The 16,366-nt window shown below is 44.0% G+C and overlaps 1 protein-coding gene across 2 annotated transcripts in view; it reads right to left on the bottom strand.

The window, feature by feature from the left end:
* LOC135558440 (ephrin type-B receptor 3-like) overlaps positions 1–15,424 on the bottom strand; it is a 56,925-nt gene extending 41,501 nt beyond the window's left edge. Inside the window, exons 1-4 of one of the 2 annotated variants that reach the window (XM_064992240.1) lie at positions 14,877–15,424; positions 9,628–9,692; positions 6,777–7,449; positions 2,485–2,640 (exon numbers count right to left, since the gene is read on the bottom strand). In XM_064992240.1, coding sequence (XP_064848312.1) covers positions 2,485–2,640; positions 6,777–7,449; positions 9,628–9,692; positions 14,877–14,940 — 958 coding nt within the window. In that variant the 5' untranslated portion in view covers positions 14,941–15,424. The remainder of the gene's footprint in view (positions 1–2,484; positions 2,641–6,776; positions 7,450–9,627; positions 9,693–14,876) is intronic. The other variant, XM_064992241.1, reaches the window with a different exon arrangement.
* Between the last annotated feature and the right edge of the window lie 942 nt (positions 15,425–16,366).

Below are 16,366 nucleotides of genomic sequence, written 5' to 3'. Positions count from 1 at the left end.
GCTAAAGGGTAATCTATCCCCGACCCCTCTCTAAGACTAAAGGGTAATCTATCCCCAACCCCTCTCTAAGGCTAAAGGGTAAACTATCCCCAACCCCTCTCTAAGGCTGAAGGGTAATCTATCCCCAACCCCTCTCTAAGGCTAAAGGGTAATCTATCCCCAACCCCTCTCTAAGGCTAAAGGGTAATCTATCCCCAACCCCTCTCTAAGGCTAAAGGGTAATCTATCCCCAACCCCTCTCTAAGGCTGATGGGTAATCTATCCCCAACCCCTCTCTAAGGCTAAAGGGTAATCTATCCCCAACCCCTCTCTAAGGCTGAAGGGTAATCTATCCCCAACCCCTCTCTAAGGCTGAAGGGTAAATCCCCAACCCCCCTAAGGCTGAAGGGTAAATCCCCCCTCTCTAAGGCTAAAGGGTAATCTATCCCCAACCCCTCTAAGGCTAAAGGGTAATCTATCCCCAACCCCTCTCTAAGGCTAAAGGGTAATCTATCCCCAACCCTCTCTAAGGCTAAAGGGTAATCTATCCCCAAACCCCTAAGGCTCTAAGGCTAAAGGGTAATCTATCCCCAACCCCTCTAAGGCTAAAGGGTAATCTATCCCCAACCCTCTAAGGCTAAAGGGTAATCTATCTAACCCCTCTCTAAGGCTAAAGGGTAATCTATCCCCAACCCCTCTCTAAGGCTAAAGGGTAATCTATCCCCAACCCCTCTAAGGCTAAAGGGTAATCTATCCCCAACCTCTCTAAGGCTAAAGGGTAATCTATCCCCAACCCCTCTCCAAGGCTGAATGATAATCTAACCCCAACCCCTCTCTAAGGCTGAATGATAATCTATCCCCAACCCCTCTCTAAGGCTAAAGGGTAATCTATCCCCAACCCCTCTCTAAGGCTAAAGGGTAATCTATCCCCAACCCCTCTCTAAAGCTGAAGGGTAATCTATCCCCAACCCCTCTCTAAAGCTGAAGGGTAATCTATCCCCAACCCCTCTCTAAGGCTGAAGGGTAATCTATCCCCAACCCCTCTCTAAGGCTGAAGGGTAATCTATCCCCAACACCTCTCTAAGGCTAAAGGGTAATCTATCCCCAACACCTCTCTAAGGCTGAAGGGTAATCTATCCCCAACACCTCTCTAAGGCTGAAGGGTAATCTATCCCCAACCCCTCTCTAAGGCTGAAGGGTAATCTATCCCCAACCCCTCTCTAAGGCTAAAGGGTAATCTATCCCCAACCCCTCTCTAAGGCTAAAGGGTAATCTATCCCCAACCCCTCTCTAAGGCTAAAGGGTAATCTATCCCCAACCCCTCTCTAAGGCTAAAGGGTAATCTATCCCCAACCCCTCTCTAAGGCTGAAGGGTAATCTAACTGAACCCCTCTCTAAGGCTAAAGGGTAATCTATCCCCAACCTCTCTAAAGCTGATGGGTAATCTATCCGAATCCCTCTCTAAGGCTGATGGGTAATCTAACCTAACCCATCTCTAAGGCTGATGATCAATCTAACCTAACCTCTCTCTAAGGCTGATGATCAATCTAACCCCTCTCTCTCTAAGCAGATCCAGAAAACAACACTTCTGCAGCAGCACACGGCAAGAAGATAGAAATGCTTTCATGGTGTCTCAGTTCACACTTCTCAACCAGTTCAGTTCAGCTCCTCTGCCTGTTCACCCTGAGTGGAGTGTGTTTTCCCCCATGCTCTGTCCTATCCAATTAGACTGACACAGTTTGGAGTATGGCCTGATCTAATTGGGCACAAAGTCTGAAACGCTGGGCTCCCACAGAGAGCCGGAGCTGGCCCGAGCTGAGCTCTACAGTACGTCACCCTCGGTCCCTTGCAAAACATGAGCTATGTGGACTGGCACAAGCTCTGACAGACTACAGGGGAAGTATGGAGCCCAAATGACCTGAGGATTTTTTTTTTTTTAACTAGGCAATTCAGTTAAGAACAAATTCTTATTTACAATGACAGCCTACTGGGGAACACTGGGTTAACTGCCTTGTTCAGGGGTAGAACGACATATTTTTTTTTAGCTTGACAGCTCAGGGATTTGATACAGCAACCTTTCAGTTATCAGCTCAATGCTCTGACCACTAGGCTACCTGCCACCCCGAAATGGAACACTCGGAATTCTGGAGAGTCGATTAAGAGTCATTTGAGCTCGGTCACATTCCATTGATGTCATGTCAGTGAAAAAAAGGTATTGGTTGTTGTACCAATTATCTGACATCAACAAAGTCTGTAGAAACGACCATATAGGCACTCAGTTTAACACTAAACCTACCTCTACTGACACTTACACCCTAGTACTTTTTGACACATATGGGCTGGTTTCCCAGACACAGATTCAGGAAATAGCATGCTCAATGGGGAATCTCCAATCAGTGTACACTTCAGCCCGGGACTTGGCTCAGTCTGTCTCCAGACTGAGAATCCCAAAGAATATCTACAGCCAATGACAACTGCTGAGAAAAAGCTAGGAGCTTGACTTACTGGTGCAGGCTGAGTCCGGAGAATCACTGTCGGCACGGTAGAAGCCATTTTGGCATGGGCAGATGTTGGCCCCCCTGTAGCTGGTGCGACTGTTGGGGGGGCAAGGGTAACATGAGTCCTCCCCATGTTTGTACTTGAATGACCCGGGGGTACATGCTATACAGGAAAGGCAGAAACGAAAGGGACGGTTAGAACACTGTCAACGTCAATAAAGCATATTGACATTTGTGACAACAACCTAACTCTTGGTCTAGTTCTAGATGAGCGATAGAGAGGAGCTAGTCAGTTCAAATCCTTCAAACCATAATGTTCTAATCTTTTGTCTGGGTGGGGTTAAAATATGTGAGGGAGTTTTAACTCTTTATAAGGGGTATTTCTGTTCAAATCCTCATTTTCATCATAACATACAAGGGATATCTATCCCAGATAGGTCTAAGGATGACAGATAAACTGAGAGGGAACGGTAAGGATGGTGGGACGACAGTTGATTGCTCCTGTCTGGTTAAGAGGGATGGAGGACGCCGTTGAGAGTTAGGACACACCTGCATCAATCACACAGTGTCCATTTGGGGCTTAGACGAACTCAGTGTTTCAACACGTCATTCAAGAGGTGGTTCGGCATGCATACAAAGCAGCTTGATCATCAATCAACTGGAACTATAGAGATACTACCTTATACGGTTTTTTGTTGTTGTTTTAGACAGGCATTCCTTTTTTTGGGCAGCCCTTCTCTTTTTGTGGGGCCTATCCTCTATCAAGTCAATATTCAACTTCATTAAAGGAGGTCCCGTGTGGCTCAGTTGGTAGAGCATTGCACTTGCCATGCCAAGGTTGTTAATTCAATTCCCTCCGGGGACCAGTACAAAAATGTTTTCACTCCCTACTGTAAGTCACTCTGGATAAGAGCATCTGCTAAATGACTAACATGTAAATGTAATGTCATAAGAAAAGTTACCTGATAAACCAACACAGGTCTCAACTTGAAATAAGATTGAGGAGATTTACACTAATGGTGCATTTACCCCAGCGTTTTACCCAAAAGGCTCAGACCTTCTCTTGTTCCATCTACGCGGGCCGGCACCCGTGTCTCCCTGGGCCATGGCTCCGACAGACCTGCTCTCACTTGGGGCCAAAGCCAGGCCTCTGATACTTTTCAGCTGGCATTTCCATAACAATAGCTAAATTTGAACTTTAAAACCTAACAAAGCAAGGGGTTTTGATTATGCAGAGGTTGTTGATCCTGTCCTCACTGTCAGCCCTAGTTATGGAAACACCATTTCCACAGGAACACAAGGGTGTATACACTAAATGCAGCATACAAGGTTGCACTTAGGAGCTAGACTTTACTTTGACCTTTGTCCTTTAAGTGTGGTGTAAAACCGAGGCTCTGGCTAACATCTGTCTTATCAGTATGAGGGCTCATAAAAACCTGGCTGGCGAGGGTGTGATTAACTAGTCAGGCTAAGTGGTTTTCCAGTTTGAACTAGGCTCCGTCCTAATTCTCCGGAATGCCACTTTCAGTGACATTAGTGAACTTTAATGCTCCACATTCTAGCAGCAACAAGAAACATGCAATAAATAGCCAAGTTAAGATAACGCGAAAATGTGTTTTAGCTCTCGTAACTCAACAAAGACCACAGGTCCTGAAACACTCATGAAACACTTTAATCTGATTTATATTTGTCTTATTACACACTGCATCATCGTTTTGTTTTGCTCTTTCTGGAGGAGAAGGGTTGCATCACCTGAATAGCTTCATTTGTTAACCTCCTTGGAGGGCATGCCTTTTTGTTTGTCTTCTCTGATTCCGGAAAGTTCTGTGGCCCTCACTGGCCTCTCTCTCTCTCTCCCTCTCTCTCTTTCTCCCTCTCTCTCTCCCTCCCTCTCTCAATTCCAATTCATTTCAATTTCAAAGGGCTTTATTGGCATAGGAAACATGTGTTTACATTACCAAAGCAAGTGAAATAAATAATAAACAAAAGTGAAATAAACAACAAAAAATTAACAGTAAACATCTCTCTCTCTCCCCTTCTTCCGCTTCCTCTATACCCACTCCCTCACCCCCTCCCATCGCCATCTCTCTCTCTCTCTCTGATCCCCTCCCTACACCCTCCCATCGCCATCTCTCTCTCTTTCTCTGATCCCCTCCCTACACCCTCCCATCGCCAGCTCTCTCTCTCTGATCCCCTCCCTACACCCTCCCATCGCCATCTCTCTGTCTCTGACCCCCCCCACACCCTCACCGTCCATCTCTCTCTCTCTGACCCCCTCCCTACACCCTCACCATCCATCTCTCTCTCTCTGACCCCCTCCCTTCACCCTCACCGTCCATCTCTCTCTCTGAACCCCTCCTACACCCTCACCGTCCATCTCTCTCTCTCTGACCCCCTACCCCCTACACCCTCTCTCTGACCCCGTCCATCTCTCTCTCTCTGACCCCCTCCCTACACCCTCACCGTCCTTCTATCTCTCTCTGACCCCCTCCTTACACCCCCATAGTCCTTCTATCTCTCTCTGACCCCCTCCCTACACCCTCACCGTCCATCTCTCTCTCTCTGACCCCCTCCCTACACCCTCACCGTCCATCTCTCTCTCTCTGACCCCCTTCCTACACCCCCATAGTCCTTCTATCTCTCTCTGACCCCCTCCTTACACCCCCATAGTCCTTCTATCTCTCTTTGACCCCCTCCCTACACCCCCATAGTCCTTCTATCTCTCTCACCCCCTCCCTACACCCCCATAGCCCTTCTATCTCTCTCTGACCCCCTCCCTACACCCCCATAGTCCTTCTATCTCTCTTTGACCCCCTCCCTATACCCCCATAGTCCTTCTATCTCTCTCTCACCCCCCTCCCTACACCCCATAGTCCATAGTCCTTCTATCTCTCTCACCCCCTCCCTACTCCCCCATAGTCCTTCTATCTCTCTCACCCCCTCCCTACACCCCCATAGTCCTTCTATCTCTCTCTGACCCCCTCCCTACACCCCCATAGTCCTTCTATCTCTCTTTGACCCCCTCCCTACACCCCCATAGTCCTTCTATCTCTCTCACCCCCTCCCTACACCCCCATAGTCCTTCTATCTCTCTCACCCCCTCCCTACACCCCCATAGGTCTTCTATCTCTCTCTGACCCCCTCCCTACACCTCCATAGTCCTTCTATCTCTCTCACCCCCACCCTACACCCCATAGTCCTTATCTTCCTCTCGTCCTCCCCCCTTTCTTATTTTCCTTCTCCCTCCCTCTCCCCCTCTTACTCCCTCTCTCTCGCTCTAGACTGAGGTAAGAGATTAAACATCCCTGTGATTAATGGTGAGCGGTGGCAGTGTTGGCTCACGGTGGTCTGAGCGGTGGTAATGAGTGCAGCCGACTGTAGATGAACTAACGGTGGGGAGACCATAGAGGAAATGACACTTCCTCTTCCTCGCCACCACTGCGCCTGAAGCCTCTGGAGAGCCTTTTATCAGGCGTCGACGGCAGGCTTTTAACCTTGAGCCGCCAAATGGCGCTAAATTAGCTCTCTGGCTCGTTATTTACCATTCCTCATGCCCATGTAAAGGCAGGAGAGGTGCATGTAGGCTTCTCTTTCTTTCTCTGACCGCTCCTGATGTTGTCCTGGGCAATGGGAAATTCATGGCTCTATCTCTCAGTCCTCCTCTCTCTCCCTCTTATGTGTCTCTCACTTTATCTTTCCTTCCCCCTCTCACAATATATCTCTCTCCCCCTCACAATCTCTTTCTCCTTTACAAACCCTCCAAAAAGATTCACTCTCACACACTCTCTCTCTCCCCCTCAAAATCTCTTTCTCCTTTACAAACCCTCCAAAAAGAGTCTCTCTCACTCTCTCTCTCCCCCTCACAATCTATTTCTCCTTTACAAACCCTCCAAAAAGAGTCTCTCTCACACACTCTCTCTCTTTCCCTCACAATCTATTTCTCCTTTACAAACCCTCCAAAAAGAGTCTCTCTCACACACTCTCTCTCTTTCCCTCACAATCTATTTCTCCTTTACAAACCCTCCAAAAAGATTCTCTCTCCCACTATCTTGCTTTCTCGCCTCACTATCTCGTCCCCTTTCACTATCTCATTCTCCCTCTGATTGCCCTCTCTCAATATTTGTATGCTGCTGCTCTCTGCAACAACTCATTAATGCAAACTCTCCATCCTCCTTCACCCTTCATTCATGTGCCACACAATACACACAGACAGGATGGTGTAGACTGTGACTTTCGATGGGCATTAAAAACAGGCTTTAGTTAAAAGTCAAAACATTCGACTGTAGACTAAAGACTCACACTGGCACTGTGTGTCGGTCATGGCCGGCTCAAACCCTGGCATACAGGTACAAGACCCCACGGGAACCATCCACTCCCCATCCCCGTTGCAGTACAGCTTCAGAGGGACGGACACTTCCTGCGCATTGGACACGCATGCCCCTGGGGCGATGACCAAGGAGGTGGCCTCGGCCCCTGTAGCCGTCTCGGGGAAGACGGCGAAGTTTGCGATGGTCGTCGAGCACTTCTTGAAGAAAACCTGCACGGATATCAAGGACATACAAGCCCCCAGGTCCTGGAAGGCCAGGTAGAAGCCGGCCTTGGAAAGAGGTCCGAAGCTTCGCACTTTGGTGTTGATCCTGCCTGCCACCAGAAGGGAAAAACTCTCATCGGGAGCGATGGTGTCCACCTTCACATAAGGGTTCTCCCTCCACAATGGACTACTTTCCGTGGCGGTGTCGCCGTCAGACTCGTAGTAGAAGAGGTTAAAGGTCTCCTTGCAGGAGCCGGGGATGTTGGGAATACTGGCGCAGTCGCGGACAGAGAACTTGAGCTCCACGTAGATGCGTAGCACACCTTTACGGGGGATGAAGTCCGTCCTCAGCCAGTTGTTCTGGTTGGGCTCGCGCACGTTGCACACCTGATACGTCCTTATGGGACTCATGGAGTCATCGTAGCCACTCACCTCCTCCCACTGCAGGAAAACAGAGACAAACACTGTAACTAGTGAAGAGAAAGAACTGTACACATTATCAGACATGGGTTCAAATAGTATTTTTCGATCAAAACCTAGAACTTGATTTAGTTTGCCAGGTGCAATGGAACCAATGAAATCATCCCAAAAGCGCAAACCCCACCCAGCTGGCAGGGTAGCCTAGTGGTTAGAGCGTTGGACTAGTAACCGGAAGTTTGCAAGTTAAAACCCCCGAGCTGATAAGGTACAAATCTGTTGTTCTGCTCCTGAACAGGCAGTTAACCCACTGTTCCTAGGACGTCATTGAAAATAAGAATTTGTTCTTAACTGACTTGCCTAGTTAAATAAAGGTTAAAATACAAATTCCAGACAGGTTCCATCTTTCGCTCAAAGTCTTTGAAAGAAAACAAATGCTATTTGAACCTAGGTCTGCTTCTAATCATATTATCCTAGCACAGAGAAGGCAGCAATCAGAACGTCGTTCCTACGAAATAAGTCACTTTGCAGGTGCTGCTATTGAGATAGATTATAGGGCATGTCCTCAATGAGAACTACCTCATCTCATCACAAACAGTGTATTATCTATTGAAGAGGCGATTCAAGCGCAATCTCATCTCGCTGGTTGCATCACAGAGGTGTTATGGAGTATCTTTTAAGATTCAAGTGGAACATTTTCTAAGCCTACACCTCAAGTCACGAGGAGTATTTTTGCATGCTATGAAATGTGGTCCAGTCGAGCAGTCAATAAATCATTTCACAGCACTTAGCTTCAACTGCGATGATATGGTTCTCTACAGTCGGGGAATAAAACATTTACATCAGTTCATATCAGCAGATCTTCTATATCAAATACATTTGACATTATTACAATATAGGCATGACCACCTAAAGGAAATAGTCAAAGAGCCATCTATTTGAGGATTATATCTATAATTAACCATGATCCTAATTAACTGGGTTATTAACAGATTTTTGCCCAAGGAAATAAGCATCTCCTCTAAGAAGTTAATCTTTTGATTCTAACAACTCAACCTGAATAATACATTTCCATTCTTAATGAGGGCTCCTGACATCGATCAGTTCAACAGGTGGAACAGAATGCATAATTCAATATGGTGGAGCACGCATACAATCTATTCCAAAACGATGAGTCCAGGAATCAGCATCGTACACCATACATCAGGGCCAGCACAGTGCCGTAATACCTCACAAATAGGATAATTGCACCCTGCCAGAACGTATGGGCTTGTCACACATTTTGAAAGGGCCATCTTGCCCTTATGACGTATGGCTTGTAGGGGTGCAAAGACATTTGATGTGAGCCTGCAGAAAGGCTCGAGAAAGCTGGACTGCCTAAGATTGTTGCCATAGTAACACATCGTTTCCATTGACTGACTTTGCGCTCACGTACCAAAGACAAATTACACTGCCCTGGAGTGGGGGAGGTCTATCAAGCTGTTAGCCTAGGGGTCAAATTCATGTTGTTTTATTTTCTCATCATTCCTACGGGGAATATCATCATCTGACACATTCATTCCCTGCTGTAATTTGCCTATGTGCTTCTTCCACCTTAAGAGATATATTTCCACACTCTACAGCTGGTGTTGCTTACAGACGTGTCTGGGTCTGTTTAGGTCTGTTTGGGTCTGTGGACCCAATATGACTGAGTTTCCTCTTTTTGGACTATATTAGAATCGTATGTTTTTGGGAATCCTGATATGCGAGAAACTTTGCTTAAATTGCAAACTTAAAGGTGTATGTTTATCATTTGTTTTTAGCAACCAAGAAAACAAACAGAGTTATAAAACAGTGGGAGGTATGTCGTTTAAGTCCGGGGGAGATCTATTAACTAGCAGATGGAGCAAATGCTGTGGAATACTGCAGTAACACAAGTCAAGGTTTAAATTCTGTACCAAAAATACACACACGCACACACGCACACACACACGCACGCACACACACACACACACACACACACACACACACGCACGCACACACGCACACACACACACACACACACACACACACACACACACACACACACACACACACACACACACACACACACACACACACACACACACACACACACACACACACACACACACACACACACACACACACACACACACACACACACACACACACACACACACACACACACACACACAGACTCACCCCACTCTCCGGAAACGTGGTCCAGGCCAGTTCTGTGGTTGCCCACTTGCTGTCCATTAGTGTTTCTGTAAATCAAGAACAAGAGGGTTAGTTTAAACTAAGTATTAAGAGGTGGTTTATGGGAAATAAAAATATAGCACAAACCAAAAAGCCCACACTGATGTCTATTATTAACTTAATTAAATATTTTCTGTATTTTCATTCTATTCATTTATGTGGTCTTGACATCAATTCCATACACACAGATGCACAGACACAGAAAAGGGCTGAATACATAAATAATCTGTCGTCATGACACAACTGTTATCACACATAAAGTTCCATCACATAGAAATAAGATTCTAGAAGAAACAACCTGTCAGCCGTTGATAGAATTGGGAAATACAGAAATGGGCAAAAAAAATGCCCCATCCTCTAGGAGGGAGAAATCATCTTGATCGGATTTCAAAGCTTTACTGCTAAACAATATCGCAATCAATCCCAAAGCACTCCGAGACCCAGCCATAGTGGATTCCCCAGAGTATTGACCTTGTATTATACAGGTCATTGTGAAAGAATCAGGTGAATTAAAGTCCGTTTGTTCCTGCCTAACAACAAATGATCCTAGTATCTTTTTTTCTCTTTACACCTCTGTGTTTACGATGTCAGAATGAGGGATGAGGTTAAACAAATACAAGGAAAGAAGTGTAAATTAGTGGATCAATAGACACTGTTGTCACCTGTCAGGCTGTGTGATGGTTGAGTGTAGGTCATTAAACCACACAAAAGGCCCAGTTAAAAGGCTATCTTCTTGATTATGAAGATTCAACTGTTTACTCAAATGCACCTCCAATTTACAGTTGTGTCAATGACTTTGAATAGAAACTCAAGCATGAGGACTCCCTTATTTTCATGGTAGTTTGGACATAGATTAGCAATACATTGTCAAAAGTTATCTTCTTTCTTCTAATAATCAATCTAAACATTGGATTCTTTACTCAAATGCAACTCCAATTTACAGATGTGTAAGGACTCACCCATTACTATATTGTGTTGGGAATATACATTTGCTATAATGTGTGGGTACCACTTTATAATAACCTTTCATGAATAACATTATATAAATTATTATAAATGTTATAAATGATTATGAATTGTAAGGCTTATAATGATTATAAAAAAGGTATTTATAGTTATTTTTATTAAGGTGTGCATGTTTGCTATTGTATGTTGGATTACCCCTGGTTGACCAAGAGGAGAGTGAAGTGATGCAACAGGTGTGTAGCTATGGTTTCTGCACTACACATTATCAAATTACCATAGATGTGAGCTGGCCAGCTGCGGAAGCTTGAATACAACGGGTATTGAAATAAATGCCAATAACAGTTCATCAGTCATGAGATAGCGAGAACATTGACTAGCTGTCTTCACGTTCAACAAGCGCCAAGCCCAAGTCCATCTATCTCAGGTTCCAGGTTATTTCTTGGATGTTAGAGCCTTTTCTTGAGGCAACATAAACTCTTCTCCAACTGAACTCTTCATAGACCTCAGTGAGCCTTGCTGTGGCTTACTTAACAGGGCTTTGCCTGAGAATTCCACCACTCCTCGCAGTAGCACTCAAAGAACATTTGTGTAGATTAGAGGTACTTTATCCACAGGCTTACCACATGAGTTCAATTCAGATTCCCAAGGTTTGACAGAAGGCTCAATACTAATTCAAACGTGCTTCAGCTGCGCAGGAAGTCTTTTATTTAAAAACATTTTTTTTTTTAAACTTGACCCCCGAAAGCTAAACACAGCTTTTAATTAAATAGCATCCCAAGTGTAAAAACTCTCTACGCCTTCGCCCTCCATGTACCATTTGAAAGTCTAACTGTGTTGCTATTACTCAAATCCGTCAAGATACACTCCCATAAAACTACAGGCAGTGGTGATGCCTCCCCCAGGGCAAAAAAACCAATGGAACTTACAGGATCTCCATCACCGCCCATGGTGTTTACTGTTTTTATTCACTGCAGCAAAATGTGTCAGTATGTCCTTACTCACTGCTCCTATTGGAGCACACAGGCTAATGTTTAATGCATTTTGTTGAGTTGGGAGGCTATGAAAGGAAGGCCACTCCTCGTATTCAATTAATTTGACACGTACTTCCACAAATATATGAAATATTTAAAGGCCTAACATCTCTCCACTGATTCTGTGTATAATCAGGTACATATAGATAGACATAGGCCATAACACATGGGTATTTTGACTGGAAATGGAGTGGCAAATTCAGAGTTCGTAGGTCAACTGTTTGACTATTTTCGCTTGTCTTGCTTGATGAGTGCATCTTCTATCTCCATTCATCAATCAATCAATCAAATGTATTTATAAAGCCCTTTTTACATCAGCAGATGTCACAAAGTGCTGTACAGAAACACAGTCTAAAACCCCAAACAGCAAGCAATGCAGATGTAGAAGCACAGTGGCTAGGAAAAACTCCCTAGAAAGACAGGATCCTAGGAAGAAACCTAGAGAGGAACCAGGCTCTGAGGGGTGGCCAGTCCTCTTCTGTCTAAGCTGAGATGTTGAGATGTTATGTTTGATGCTTGATGAACCGCTTTAATCAACTCAAGCTGACCCTCATTCGACATTCTCCTTCAGGCTATTTGCATCTGCACATATGGTTTAAATCAGAATTATCCATATTTACCTCTAATGTACAGACAAGAGATAAGGAAAGTGTGCACTGGTATAGAGATGTTCCTCGTGTATGTGCAGAAGAAAATGGCTAAGTGTGTTCTTCTGCAGTCATGCATATTTTTCGTCGCCTATTACGTCAGATATTTTTATAGGATGTTAAGGTTTTCTGAGCAATTATGTAATTGCATTTACGTTCCAATACCATGTGACTCAAAAATAGTACAGGTACACAACATTACTGTTAAAGGGGTTAATTATAAAGAAGATTACAGGGTCAATGTGTCACAGTTCCATTCTATGGGTGACGAGGAGGCCAGAGCTTTTATAGCCAGATAAACTCATGGACACCCAGGGATGCAGTTGGACACTGCACTCAAATCCACAAAACAAATCGAAATTCAATTGTTCCATTAATTCCAATTCATCTCTTGGAATTAACTAAACGACACTAAACTTAACTCAAATGAATTGGATGAATTCTATGGATGGATTGTAAAGGAAACCAACAGGCAACTGCCAATTTAAGAGCCAAACTCCAACTCATCTCCCCATCACACTGGCAACAGGGCATGGACCCCAACAGCCCTAGAACCCATAAGACACTCTAACCACTCTAACCTCCGCCCATCCCCAGAGGACAGACATTAGTTAACAACCCAGTGTTGAGTAACTGAAGTTGTTGGTCGGGGAGAAACTTGCTGATGAAAGGCCCAGTGGGACCAGCTAGGGAGGCTGCGGCTGCCGCTGCATTGATTTAGATGCTGACACCAGAATTAATGAGGGATAATACTGGCTGGCGTCCAAGAGAAGCAGATTGTACTCGGAGAAGGACAGGCAGGCAGGCAGGCAGGCAGGCAGACAGGCAGGCAGGCAGGCAGGCAGGCAGGCAGGCAGGCAGGCAGGCAGGCAGGCAGGCAGGCAGGGAAAGACGGGGGATTTGGAGAGAAATATAAAAAGGAGCTGGTATAGCCTAAATGAATTTGCCTTGGTTTACATTGGCTGGGCTCCACCCTGTAGAAATAACCTGGTCTCAGATTGGTTTGTGCTGTCTTGCCAACTCGCGTGACAATGTCTGACCATAGACGTTGGTAAGACAGCACAAACAGATCTGGGACCAGGCAATCGATTGGCAAGCAACTGGGAGAGTATGATCATCTGGTAATTAGTCAGTTTGTTTTAGTTTCTGAAATTACTACATATCAGTGAAGCACTTTGGAAGGAAGGTTCGGGATTTAAATTGTTAGAGATATTGGCTTTTCCCTACAGAAAGGAAATGTACAGAGTGACGCTAAACCTTGTTACACTAAGCATGTAATGTGCACGTTGTAATGTGAGGCACCTATTTTGGAGTTATGCCAATTGAATATACAGATGTAGGATCTTAATTTGATCACTAGTGATGCTGAAAATGCAAATGTACAGGGTATTCAAGGTATAACAAGTTAATAATTTCCACTTTAAAATGTCAGACTTGATTTGGTATCAACCCCCCCCCCCCCCAAATGTTCAATAATTATAAACCAATTTTTTCCCTCCAAATTTCCTGTTATTGCAGGATTATTTTCCTGCTAGCAAACTAGCTCAAATTAAGATCCTACATCTATATATGAAAACTACAATCTCCCCATCGGTGTAAGCCCTTGTTTACTTTGTGAGAACTAATTACATCATATCATATATATATAAATATCACAATGTCAGAGTCCGGAATATATATATATCTGACATTCTGATATTTTTTGGATTTGTGTGTTTAGTTTTGTTATACTGCACTGTTGGAGCTAGAAGCATAAGCATGTCGCTGCACCTGCGATAACATCTGTAAAATATGTGTAGGTGATACAAGTTGATTTGGGTGTATTATACAGCATTAGTCCTGAATGTCAAACTGAGCTGATTTATGGGTTTGGTCAAGCAACCAAGCATAAGGACAGAAGGCCATCCTTAGCTTGTGGGTGTGACAACAGAGCAAAAGGTACTCAACAATAGCCACAGGGATGCAGTTGCAATGTAAGCATGGGAGTGTTACACACGGGGGACTGAGAATGCAAGGCATCCTGTTCCTTTGTAGGGAAAGCTATACCAAGGAACTGTAGTTTTTCTAGTGTGTGTGTGTGTGTGTGTGTGTGTGTGTGTGTGTGTGTGTGTGTGTGTCATTGATCAGTTTTGTAGAACAATAATCATCAAATGTGTGGCTCAACCACAACACAATACAGTGATACGAAACACGACGTATATAATAACATTTGAATAGTATGAACATAAACGGTAACTTTGTATCCTAAACAATCGATCTACTCTATCCATTTTCAACTGTGGAACATTACAACCTTTTTTAAAATGTAGGTTATTACAGGTATCCTCCAACCTGCAATCAAAATAATGAATGTTTTTATGAGCCATGCAATTGCCAAAATAAAGCTGCGCTTCATGATATTGTACAACGATTATTCATATTATTCTAACATAATTGCCTTATTGGCAGTTCATCAAGGCTTGGAAACACATTCGTTTGAACATCTATATACGTGAAAGAAAAGTCGTAGAAAAGAGTGTAGTATATTAACATGATTTTTTGTACATACCTTCAACAGCTAATACCACGGGAAGCACAAAGCTGCACATCCACAGCAAGTAATCCATTGTCATAAACTAGGTTCTTGCAACATGAATAAAGGCTTCGACTGGACCGGTCGGATGGTGCCACACAACATACACCACCTATAGCACTGGAGTCGATGAACGGTTTACACGTCACTTGAATTAATATGATGAATAAAACCATCCCATTCCACTACATCCAGTCGAACGTCGTATTAATCAAGCATTTTTTGTTTTTCATTGAAATCAACGGTCAAATCCTCGAAGAGAATGGACAAAGCTTACGGAGCATTACAATGCGCTCTTTCTACAACTCCTTTCTCGCGCTTTACCGATGCCAAATTGTTATCCAAACGCACATCTATGCCCTTGCACATTGCTCCAAAAATACAGCAAATCTTTTCTATCTAAAAACTAAGTAATCCACTTCACTAACTCCGTTCTAGCTGTTGCTCCTCAAGGAGTGTGCATTGGAATGGCAATCGGGACAGCCGAGACAGACGGGGGCTGGGGAGTGTACGGGACGGGTGGCAGGAGGGGGGTTCTGCCTTGGTCTGCGAACATGCAAGTCACACCCCTCCCGAGACGCAGAGAGAATCTCGTGCACTTTGGGGACCAGCATTAGAGATAAGAGAAAAGCTTTCTTGGTTTATGTGGTGGTTTTGCTCATTCAAGCCCCATAACCAGACTGAATCAATGTGCAATACAAAACGAACTGTGGATCGGTGACGAATGTCAATAACCAAGCCTTGGATAGATGGATAGATAGCGCCTCCCACAGGTTATTGAGTTACTATTGTAGGCTGGCGTGCTGTGATATTAATTACTAGCGCCTCCCGCAGGTTATTGAGTGTCAAGGTTACTACTGTAGGCTAGCATGCTGTGATTTTAATTACTGTTGACCTACTGTGATTTATTGAACTATTACAACGTAACTCATACTATCGGTAATATGTTTTTCTTTAAGGGGGCAATCAGCAATTGAAACAATAACAAAGAATATTCCCTGCCCCTCTTTCGTTAAAAAGCTGAGGGATGGGGCTGGAGAAATGTAACCAATCTCAAATCCATAGACAGAGCTATGGATGCAGACTGACCATCCATATGTACAAACAAAATATATGGGGGGTTGGAAATTATACAGACAATTACATTGATGGAAGCCACAATCTATATGCAATATATATAATAATACATATAAATACATATATTGTTTTACCATCCATGGCATCAAAATCATTGTTTTAACCATGTTTTGAGGCTATACAGTGTTTATTTACATTTAATTTGTTTACAAACATTGGAGTAAAACACGTTTATATTTTGGGTTCTGATGTTGAACTAAACTCATGAGGCCTTTATAAGTTATAGTCTTCATGGGTACATATCATTAATTTTCAAGTGCAAAACATTTATGTAAGCAACAGCAGATTGCCCCTTTAAGAGATATCTTTAAAAAAGAATGACGAGTCAT

Source organism: Oncorhynchus masou, chromosome 17, assembly GCF_036934945.1.
Source record: "Oncorhynchus masou masou isolate Uvic2021 chromosome 17, UVic_Omas_1.1, whole genome shotgun sequence".
Taxonomy (NCBI): Eukaryota; Metazoa; Chordata; class Actinopteri; order Salmoniformes; family Salmonidae; genus Oncorhynchus; species Oncorhynchus masou.
This window is presented reverse-complemented; position numbering and strand designations above follow the sequence as displayed.